General features: G+C 38.3%; 1 protein-coding gene across 3 annotated transcripts in view; it reads left to right on the forward strand.

Moving 5' to 3' along the window:
• The window catches only part of LOC121300700 (CREB-binding protein-like), a 33,310-nt gene extending 21,926 nt beyond the window's left edge, over positions 1–11,384 (forward strand). The window contains exons 13-28 of one of the 3 annotated variants that reach the window (XM_041229397.1): positions 295–483; positions 587–988; positions 1,244–1,420; positions 1,837–2,026; positions 2,161–2,279; positions 2,901–3,140; positions 3,631–3,719; positions 5,502–5,582; positions 6,655–6,699; positions 8,024–8,080; positions 8,856–8,933; positions 9,093–9,160; positions 9,952–10,102; positions 10,413–10,559; positions 10,797–10,910; positions 11,114–11,384. In XM_041229397.1, the coding sequence (XP_041085331.1) occupies positions 295–483; positions 587–988; positions 1,244–1,420; positions 1,837–2,026; positions 2,161–2,279; positions 2,901–3,140; positions 3,631–3,719; positions 5,502–5,582; positions 6,655–6,699; positions 8,024–8,080; positions 8,856–8,933; positions 9,093–9,160; positions 9,952–10,102; positions 10,413–10,559; positions 10,797–10,910; positions 11,114–11,369 (2,403 nt within the window). In that variant the 3' untranslated portion in view covers positions 11,370–11,384. The remainder of the gene's footprint in view (positions 1–294; positions 484–586; positions 989–1,243; positions 1,421–1,836; positions 2,027–2,160; positions 2,280–2,900; positions 3,141–3,630; positions 3,720–5,501; positions 5,583–6,654; positions 6,700–8,023; positions 8,081–8,855; positions 8,934–9,092; positions 9,161–9,951; positions 10,103–10,412; positions 10,560–10,796; positions 10,911–11,113) is intronic. The other 2 variants (XM_041229400.1, XM_041229398.1) reach the window with 2 other exon arrangements.
• The last annotated feature ends 208 nt before the right edge of the window (positions 11,385–11,592 follow it).

The raw sequence follows: 11,592 nt of genomic DNA on the forward strand, positions 1-11,592 counted from the left end.
CCCGCTGTGTTGAGATCTCTGCTGAAATGTTTTGTCGGCACATTATATACGCTGAAATAAATGCGATGAACTGAGATGGCAATGAAATTTGAGAGTGGATGGCAGTTTTATCATGCATTTTAAGAATTTTAGGACAAGCTTATACGGTAAATTAGTTAATATTTTATAGGTAAAAAAAAAAAAAAAATTGGTTAATTTTTTGACCCTTTTAATGTAATTAAATTGTTTGTATTTGTATGGTGCAAATTCACAATTTTATTGAAGAAAACGTCATTTATTGCTTCTCTTTCCTAGATGGGAATGTCACCCTCCCGAATGCCCCAGGCCCAAGGAATGATGGGAGCCCACACGAACAACATGGTTGGCCAGACTGCAAACCAGAACCAGTTTCTACCCCAGAACCAGTTCCCAGCATCAACTGGGGCCATGAATGTGAATAATGTGGGGATGGGACAACCTGCTGCTCAAACAGGAGCAACACAGGTATAGGAACCTGCATAATGAAACACTGTGTTCAGTTATTTGAATGGGTTTTGGGTTATAGTCCTTCAGGTGTAGGTAAAATGTTGTGTGTGTCTACTTGCAGCTCCCCCAGCAGACCCAGCCCCAGAATGCTACTCTCTCTATGAACATGCCGGTGCCTCAGAAAGCTCAGCTCCCATGCCCACCAGCTGCTCAGCCTCCACTCCGCCAGACTCCGCCCCCTGTATCCACGACGACCACTAGCACCCAGCCCATGCAGCACCCAGCGCCCCAGAGTCTGACACCCCCACAGGGCCAGCCTTCCACTCCGGTGTTAGCTGGGGGGCAGGTACCCAACGCCATCACCATCTCCAGCTCTGTCCCTGCACAGAGTACGCCTCCAGTCCTGGGTGCTGCACAGGCCTCCACACAGCCACTGACCCCCCTCCAACCTCCACCAGAGCTTGCAGCTCATACACAACCACAGCAGCCCAGCACGGTGCAGGCACAGCCACCCACCACACCGGTGAGTACCCATACAATACAGAACCACTTTAAACATCTGCACTACAATCTGAATGTCTTTCCATCACACTGGCTCTGGAATTGTGATTTATGAAGAATTAACATTGACACACATGAAGCTGATGGAAACGGACAAATACCATATCCCAACTTTGAAGTTGTTTTAAGTAACAGCAAATTAAATGATGCATTGGGTACCTGTTTTTTTTTTTTTTTTTTTTTTTATATTCTCTCTCTTCACTATTCTGCTCCTAAGTTGTCACAGGCGGTAGCCAGTATTGATAACCGCATCCCCACCCCAAGTTCGGTGGCAAGCACAGAAGTGAACTCCCAGCAGCCTTCGACAGACTTGCTTGCAGCAGACACCAAAACTGAGATCAGAGAGGCACAGGAATTTGAGTTCAGTGAGGCACAGACTGAACCCAAACAGGAGGTGAACAGCATAAACTTCAGCACAGTCATAAACTTCATTACTGAGAGCCAAATGCCATTATCAAAGGTTTTTTTTTTTTTTTTAAGGTTTGGGTGCTTTTCCATTATTAAAAGGTAATATTTTTTAGAGTAGTTGACGGCAGGGCCAGGAACTTTAAGCAGATTGAACCGAATCTTTGCCTATTTCTTTAATCAGCATTAAACTGTGACGCTTATATCTTGTGCAAATGAACAGAATCATGTACTGTGTATATCCTATGCTAATGGTCAGGGATTTACTCAGTTTAGTTAGGAAGCAATGATGACATCCACTCACATACTAGCTCTGCAACTGTAATGAAATAATAAATTGCAGACTATACAGTGTTAGGATGCTTTGTTATGTAACATTTATACTTTTTTTTTTTTTCCCCCCAGCAGATGGAGGATGATCCCAAGCATCTGTCATCTCAGGTGAAGGAGGAGACTGATGTAGTGGCGCTGAAGCAGGAGCCAATGGAAGTGGAGGAAAAGAAGCCAGAGGTGAAAGTGGAGCCTAAAGCGGAGGAGGGCACTGGATCCAATGGCTCTGCTCAATCAATATCACCTTCTCACTCCCGCAGAAAGAGTAAGGAGGCTATGCCTGAATTAAATTTTTTTTTTTTTTCTCAGATGACGCATTATCATCTTAAATAAGTATCATATTTTTTTAAATGAAGCAGTGGTGCAGTAAAGCAGTAATTTTTTTCTCTGTTTCTCCAGTTTTCAAACCTGAGGAGTTAAGGCAGGCACTGATGCCCACACTGGAAGCTTTGTACCGACAGGATCCAGAGTCGCTTCCCTTCAGACAGCCTGTAAACCCCCAGGTCCTTGGAATCCCTGTAAGTACTTTACCTCTTGCATGGCATTGATGGAAGGGGGTGATCTGTATCTACTATGAAAGACTGTCCTTAATATGTGATGCCTTTTTATAGAAGAATTAAAACTGCCCACAGTCTTAAATACTAAATGCAGTGAATGCATTATTTCATATTGTCACCTTTTGTGCAGTCTAGTTAATCAAATTGCTTTTATATATAGTATTTCCAGAATGGATGTGCCTGGCTCCGCAGTGATTTGTAAAACCCCTAATTTTGTTTTTATTTTTTTTTCACACATTGGTACAGTTTTCAGTCTGACATGAAAATCACCGGTGGAACGGAAGTTAGTGGTTTGTGGTTAATTAGATGAAAAGGAAAGTGTCATGTCAACCCGTCGGGTTCAGCCTGCAAAACCTTACGTCGTTTACAGCTCCACTACAGTCAGGAATAGTGAACATTAGCAACTGTTTAAGTGTTAAGATTGCCAGTTAGTCTTTGTCTTAGCTGGCTGTGTTCTTCATGTGCAGTATCTCAAGCTTTTTTGTTTCTAGCTATACATGATAAACCTAGTTTGGCTTTAAGAAAGACATGAGCAAAATATAGTAGTACAAGATGTGCTAACTGCTCTCTCTGCCTGGCCAGGATTACTTTGATATTGTGAAGACCCCCATGGACCTTTCCACAATAAAGAGAAAGCTGGACACTGGCCAGTTCCAGGAACCCTGGCAGTATGTGGACGACGTGTGGATGATGTTCAACAACGCCTGGCTTTATAACCGCAAGACCTCTCGCGTCTACAAATACTGCACAAAGCTAGCTGAGGTTTTTGAGCAGGAGATTGATCCTGTCATGCAGTCCCTTGGATACTGCTGTGGGCGCAAGGTATAACTATTTAGTGGACACAGGCTTCCGCTGTAGTGGTAGTGAAAGACAAGAATGCTTTTAACATTCCTACTGAGTACAAAAAAGGTTGGAGATTGAGAAAACACACAGTAGAGGCATACTGATGTGGCTTGTCTTAAATATAATTGATCCGTTTTTCATCACGGTTGGGCAAGTGTGATGTCATGCTTAACTTGATGATTTGATTGTGACTTGGTAAGGTCATCCTTAAGCACAAGTATCTGAATCTTAGGTTAGAAATAGGGACTGTCTGTGGAGAGCTGCTTGTCTAATTGTGTTGACACATGGTCAACAGCATTCTTTGTTAATGAGAGCATCGGAGTAATCAACATATGTGGCAGAAGCTATCTGTATATCCCTAATTTTAAATGAACTTCTGAATATTGGTAATGGTGATGCTTACTTTCATCTGTAGTTATTTACTAATATATCTGGGTTATTTTTATTTTTCCCTTTTTGTCTTGAACAGTATGAATTTTCACCGCAGACTTTATGCTGCTATGGCAAACAGTTGTGCACCATCCCACGTGATGTCACTTACTACAGCTACCAGAACAGGTAAGGCGGTACAGAGAGAGAGAGAGCTGGACGACAGAGGCATGACTGACTGCACGGTCAGGCTGTGTGTGGAGCAAGTTGGACCTACTTGGACCCTTTTGTTTTTATGAACATACACAATTTGAGGTCCTCCTAAGTTAAAATAACAATCTGTTTTGTTAGTTTACTGAAGCTCTTTGGAAATGGTCTCCAATAGTCTGTCAGGGGACTAAGACCCAATAAGTGATGGGTTGCAGAGACAAGCGGTTTTAACAAGGTATGATTTATAGTCGTTCTGCAAAAATAGCTGTAAATATTACTACAAAAACTGCAATATATTAAAACCCAATAAATGTGGATTTATTATCCACTTTATCTGGTCTGTATATTTTGAGTATTTTGCTTGCATGTAAGTTGCTTTGGTGTTGCTGTAATTCCTGGGAACTGGAAAGAGACTCTGTGGGACGCCTGGATTTAAAGGGTACTAGATGTGGATGGTGTGCTATTGAGTGTCTTCAAAATGCTTTTTGACTTTTTTCCATTGTAAATGTTCCCCCTCACCCCAAGTCTGTGCTTTTGAATTTCTCTGTATTTCTATATTTAAATGAATTGTTTCCAAGCATCATTTGATTTTACCTGCGTTCCAGACTCTTTTTTTGTTGATTTTACTCACTGCATATTGATTGCATTTCTGTTGTAAGTTCTCCCATACACAATATTAAATTCAACAAAACATTGAGTACAAGTATAATTTGACCAAAAATACCAGAAACAATACATTTGAGTTGTATAAAGCTTTAATTGAATGCAGTCTAACTGTTAGCTTAAACATGGGACCATATTTTAAAATATTATTAAATTACACTATGTAACACAATTTTTGTTCCTGGGTAGTAAGTGTTATTTCCTAATTGCTTATGCCTCAAAAGTAAAGAAACTGGCTATTATTCCCCACAGACTTTGCTTTTGTGACCAGGACAGTGATATTTCAAAACATCACTATTTCCAGTGGGAAAACAGACAAATGTGTGTCTTTTCATTCACATAAAGTCAGAAAAAAAACAACATATGAATTCAAATTAACATGTATTTATACTAAAGTAATACAAAAATGACTACAAAAGATTTAGAAGTGAGTAGTTTTTTGAGATTTATGATTATACTGTATTTACAGATCGTAAATCTTGAAAAACTACTCACTTCTAAATGTTTTGTAGTCATTTTTTCTATACTTTTGAGGCATAAGCAATTAGGAAATAACACTACCCAGGAACAAAAAAAAAAAAATTGTTATACGGTGTTATCTATCTACAATAACCTGGTCCTCCTCTATTTTAACATGGTAATTTCCTTTAAGTTTATGTATTTAATAGTTAGGAAATGCCAGATATTCATCCATAACTAATAAATGCTCAATGGTGGTATATGTTGTAAAACAAGAATAAATAGATTATTTTTTATGACAAACTTTTACTAGAAATGTTTCAGTGTCCTCAATTTACAGGTCTCTTTTTTAGTATTACTGCAAGTGCCAGACATTGTGAATTGAGATTGAACTTGCGCTTTGTCTTGGCTTTCTGCTTCTGCATTTTTGACCTGTCTTATTGTCCTGTGCAGTTTGTTTGCATTCTGTCCACACTCCTTGCCTTCTCTGTAACCCTTGTCCCCAAACCCTGCTGACCATCAGTGTACCTGGTCCCTCGTTTTGGGATCTACCATGCTTGCTTAATGGGGTCTCCAATTGCTCATTTGGCTGTATGGTTTGACATTCAGTTCACCCAAATATGGCCTTCTCACTGACAGGTATCACTTCTGTGAGAAGTGTTTCAACGAAATCCCGGGGGACAGCGTAACCCTGGGGGATGACCCTGGACAACCACAAACGTAAGTGTTTGTTTCATTTTGTTTGCATTTAAAAAATAAATAAATAAATAAAACCTAAGATTCTGTGTCCATGTTGCTCCCAACTGCGTCGTCTTGAAGCTTGAAATGAATATATAGTGCTACCTCGTTAAAAGGTAGCACTTTGTACTGTGGCGTAATAAGGCTATATGATCATGGCTCCCATTTAGCCCACTATCACTTTCTCTTATGAAGTGGCACACGAATAGCATGGACTAACTCCCAACTACAGTATTATAAGGGGGTGCACTATATATGTTTTTTGTTGGTTAGTTTGCATCCCAGTGTCCTTTTTATGTTCTACATTTTACAGTTCTTTTGATATAATGAACACATTTAATTTGCAATTCCTCTGACCAGAGTTTAATCAGTGCACAAAAAAGCATGCACTTGTGCTAACAAGTTATGCTGTGCTCCCATAATACACTTGAAAGATCAACGTGGATGACAGTTCTCACCATAAACTAGAAAATTGACCAAACCCAGTATTGCCAACTCTTGCAAATTCATCGCGAGAAACGCAATCTCTTAAGTTAAATAAATTAAGACCTTCTCGCGACAGTACTGTTGGATCTCGGGATTTTTTGCTTTTCAAAAGATATACATTAGTCATGGTGGAAAACTCAAAGAAGCACAAACACTGTATATGCAAATTCAACCCAGACTGGAGCAGCTGCTTTCCAGCTTCTTCATATTGCTAAACATGCAACACTCCAGTAGGTGTCCTCGCAGCAGTAACAGGTACGATAATAGATAATGTTGTTCGTAATGTTGAATGGTGATCTGGATTGTCTGATTTTTATTATGCATTTTGAGATGCACTAATAGAGGTTTGTAAGAGATTTGAGGTGTTAGATGCAATATAAGCTTTTAACGAGGTTTAAAAACCAACTTAATGCCAAATGTCTTGATTTCTTAAAGTTTGTCTCATGATTTCTGCAGTGGTGGGGTTGGCAATACTGCAAACCTGTCTGTCAGTGCACTGAAGATTTCATTCAAATTTGTATTTGGTAACTAAGCACCTATTGTAATTTGAAATACTTTTTTGTTTCAGGGCAAACATACAAAAGGATTTATTCAGTTCTTCATCAGAAGTAAGGTAAGGCACACACACACATGTATACAGAGGAACAGAACATGAATGGCAGCAGTTCAAGCTGGTTAATGTGCATCTGGTATAAAAAGTTAATATTTCACTGACTCAAATAGACCTACATGTTTAATTGTACACTAGAGGAAATTGATTTATTCATATACATGTAGGGTTTGAAGTTTTTGGCTTTAGCCGAAAAAAACACTCGACCTATTTAAATTTTTTTTTTTTTTAAACCGATAAACCTGGGTTTTGACTCTCTTTAATAATGTCAATTGTGCCGTACTCTTTCTCCATAAAGAAAATGTCTTTGAAAAGTCGGGTACTGAGCAAAGTTATTGCTACTGACCAATCGGCAATTGTTATGAACCTACCTAGAATACAAAATCCACTTCCTTGTGACTGGGATGGGTTGAAGAAAAACAACTTGTAGCTGGGAAAAAGTTATTTTGTTGTTTAGGAACAATAATTTCACGACCAGTAATACATTTTAAAGTTAGGCTAACATATATATTTACTAAATTAATTAATGAATAAAACATCAGTATTATGATTAATAAAATAATAATTATAATAAATACTTACTGTGAAAAGGCTAATCCAATTAATTGATTAAACACCCCTTAAGCTTGCTTTGCAGTTTGCAGCAGTGTATTAGTGTTTGTATAAAGCTGAATGGTCTTTGTATTCAATAAGCTTTATTGACAACCAGGCAGTGAGTTGAGGTTTGAAAGCAGTGTAAAAGGTGTGAGCGGCAGTTCTAAGAGTGGAATATGTCTGCATACAGCTGAATTCTTACTTATATAGTTATCTCTTCACTCCATCTGAACCAACATTAGTGTGATAGATAAGTGCAAAGTAATGGGGCGTAAAGCGAAATACTTCTCGGATTCAAAGTTCTATCTAAATTGCCTGAATCCTGAATGGGGACATCCTCACTTCAACACCATAAGTTAACGTTTGTGTCTCTGTATTGGTAAAACGTATATGGAATTTATGATACAAACTGAAATTTGATGCGTTTTGAGTTTTGTTTATTTTTAATAACCAGTTTTGCCATCATAAACTGAAAAAATACCCCCCGAACTCAACAGAAAACTGAAATTCAAGTCTATATGTTATTTGTTCTGCTTGCTTATTCCATGGAAACTTGAATTCATTTATATGAGCAGTTTTATTTGTTATGTGCTAGACATATAAAGAAATAGTAACTCTGAAACTTGGTTTATTTTTAAAGAAATGGAGGCAGGGTGGCTTCCAAAGAACAAACTTTCAGAAGCCTTCCATGCTTGTGTGTCTGATTGCATTCGCTCCCTTTTCCCCACTCCAGTAGGATATCAAAAGATCAGTTTGAAAAGAAGAAAAATGATTCACTAGATCCTGAACCGTAAGTAACTTATTTTTGCATTTCCTTTTATTATAGTTCCACCTGTTTTCACATTTGTTTTGCACCCTTAAACGATCTGAGATGCTTTAAAATACAACTGAGTGCCAATCATTACAACATTACAACAGGAATACAACTGAGTGCCAATCATTCTCATTACAAAGTACTAGGACTTAGAAGAGAACTTCAATTGGTTTAAATTTACACATGTGTTTTTGGTTTGTCAGGTTATTCATGAACTGCTGATAATGTAAACTCTGCTTATTGTCACAATGTATGCTCGGTCCCTTTGAAGGAATATTAAACTTTGAATTTACTATTTGTCAGTTTCACTTTGGTTCAACAGCTAATATAATAAGTTGTAGTTTTTTGTATATTTGATGCTGCAACATTGTGTCCTTTTTTAAGCACTACTGAGAGAATTACTTCTGCAGTACAGCTCCACCTGCTGGGCTACACTACAAAACTGAATATGCCAATAGACAATACAGATTGCACATTACATATTGGTACACTGATACCTGTGTTACTAAATAGCGGTGAAGATCTGTGTTTGCCTTTATGACTTGTATTTTATTAGTTTTACTATAAAGATCACCTAGCAGAGTGTCAATTTAGTAAGGCATTTGTGAGGGTTTAATATAATGGTTAATATGATCAAAGGAGAAAAAAGTAAGAACATTGACTTCAATCATCAAAGAAAAGGGTTTCCATTATGTGTGATTTTGGAAAATTATTCCTTGGCTTAGCTGATGTTGTTTTCCTATGCCACTAGGTTTGTTGAATGTAAAGAATGTGGACGCAAAATGCACCAGATCTGTGTCCTACATTACGATGTTATCTGGCCCTCTGGGTAAGCCTTGTAAATTTAGGATTCATTAAGTGACAACTTGCAATCTTTCCAATTTTAAGTATTTTAGGGGTTTCTATTTAATCTCTGAATAGCATGTTCTATTATTTTTGTAGATTGGTCTGTATTTGCACTGAGAATTGGCTTTTTCTTTGTTTTCAGCTTTGTCTGTGACAACTGCCTGAAGAAAACCGGGAGAACGAGGAAGGAAAACAAGTTTTGTTCTAAAAGTAAGTTAGTTATCTAGGTGGTGTTTTTTTTTTTTTGGTATTAAAATAGCAAAACAAAAACCTGCAGCCCATTGGGTTTTGGTTTAAAGTTAACATTTTGTTAGGAACCTAATCAAATTGAGCAAGGCATTTCTTACACAGTAAACATGGGTACTGTGATATAAAAGTACATTGTGGGGTACAGGGGTGTGCAATTTATATTTCCCGACACGCCCTTGGCAACAAGATTTGTGTGTGTTTTGTGGGACAGTGAGGGGGCAGTAGATTTTTAAGAAGGACAAGTACATTTTGTCCCTTGGAGATTTTTTTTTTCTTTAATTGCACACCATTGGAGTAGTATGATGCCCCCAGCTGACCAGTAATGTTTTTGTTACTAAAATGGGATGTTCTCCATTGAGTAATCCTCTTAATAAATCCCCATCTCTTGGCCTCTCATGCCCTTGGGTGCCACTATCAAATAATTTTCAAAAGCATTTCTATATACTGTGTGCCCCTTGCTCTTGCTAGGGCAACACCCTTGCTTATAAATATTAACAAATTGACAACTGTCATTTCCCTTTCTTCCATCAGACTCGGAATAAATCACCCAGCCCAACCCCACACACGTTTTTTCAGTTGTCAAATTAATCTGTGGTGTTCAATCTTAAGATCTCTGCTGGGTAGTAGATCAGCTTTTCAGTCTCAGGTGCAATGGTTTATATCATTTGTTTTGATTGCTTGAATAATCCTGTCTCCCTGTAGCTGTCTGAACACAAGCACTAATCCTTCTTCCTTTTTTCCCTCTCTCTCAGGGTTACAGACTACCAGGTTAGGAATGTATATAGAAGACCGAGTGAACAAGTTCTTAAAGAGACAGAACCATCCAGAAGCAGGGGAGGTGTTTGTACGGGTGGTGGCCAGCTCGGACAAAAACGTGGAAGTTAAACCAGGAATGAAAACTAAGTGAGCACTTCCTATGATCATTGAACTATGAATGCTTGCCACAATCCATTCAAATATATATCAAGATTATGGTTTATTAATATGAATAGTAAATCCATTAGTCTTCATTACCACAGCTGTTTCATACTTCTGTATTTGCTACAAATGGTGAAAACTGTTTCTTTGACAAATGAAAAGCAGTGGCTGTAGTCTGAATCTACAGTTCATCTGGTGGCATTGCGGGACACCAGTCAGAGCACTGGAACACTTCTGAACAAGTTGGAATGCATGGAGTGTCAGATTTGAGATTTCTGTCTATTTTCTATTGCAGGTTTGTGGATACGGGTGAGATGTCAGATGGCTTTCCATACCGAACCAAAGCACTTTTCGCCTTTGAGGAGATAGATGGGACGGACGTGTGTTTCTTTGGAATGCATGTGCAGGAGTACGGCTCTGAATGCCCTTATCCCAACACCAGGTACTCTGATTTTATATCTGCTTTCTATACTGCACCTTCGACGTTAGCAAAAACTTGCACTTGCACATCATCTGTATTTAATTTTGGAAAAGATGAAATAACAAATGCTTTGTAACAGACAATGCTGATCATGAAGGAGCACCTAGTGACCACTAGCTTCCAATTTCAACATTTGTACACCGTGTCTAGCATCCTTTACCTCCAAGTAACCCCCATCTTCCCAACTTCTCTCTGCAGGCGAGTGTATGTATCATACCTTGATAGCATTCATTTCTTCAAACCTCGTTGTCTACGTACAGCAGTCTATCATGAAATTTTGATTGGGTATCTGGAGTACGTAAAGAAACTTGGGTAAGTAGGGATCTTTTAATTATGAAAAAATATATATCTTGTATAGTGCCTTTTTATAAAAGAATTATGGAACAGCTGATTCTTCTTTTTTCTGGGTGTATATACTTAAAACATTTTTTAGTTTTGTGAAACTGTTGAAATAATCAAAATCTAACATTCAGCTCGAAAACAAAATAGCTGACCAGATTTTGTTCCTCACTCAGGTATGTGACGGGTCATATCTGGGCCTGTCCCCCCAGTGAGGGAGACGACTACATTTTTCACTGTCACCCTGCGGACCAGAAGATCCCCAAACCCAAACGGTTACAGGAGTGGTATAGGAAGATGTTGGACAAGGCCTTTGCAGAGAGGATAATCCACGACTACAAGGTGAATGTAGTCTTCAGTATACTTGTCATTGGTCTATTACAGGCAGTGTTACCAACTCCACACAGGAGAGGAACCTCACAAAGTTGGTAGTTGTCGCTATTTAAACATTCTAAAGTCACCAAAAATGTAGTTAGGCAAGTTTTCCGTCTAGTAAACCTCAAGAAGTTGCTAGATGTTGCTATTTACAGAACTTTATAAAAAGGAGGTGGTGTTCTAGTGACTTTTTTGATGATTTTATATTATAAAGATAATTATAAAAACAATTTACCAAATATTGCACATAGTAGACCAATATGTACTTCTTGGTACATAT

The sequence above is a fragment of the Polyodon spathula genome, chromosome 26 (assembly GCF_017654505.1).
Source record: "Polyodon spathula isolate WHYD16114869_AA chromosome 26, ASM1765450v1, whole genome shotgun sequence".
NCBI classification, from domain to species: Eukaryota; Metazoa; Chordata; class Actinopteri; order Acipenseriformes; family Polyodontidae; genus Polyodon; species Polyodon spathula.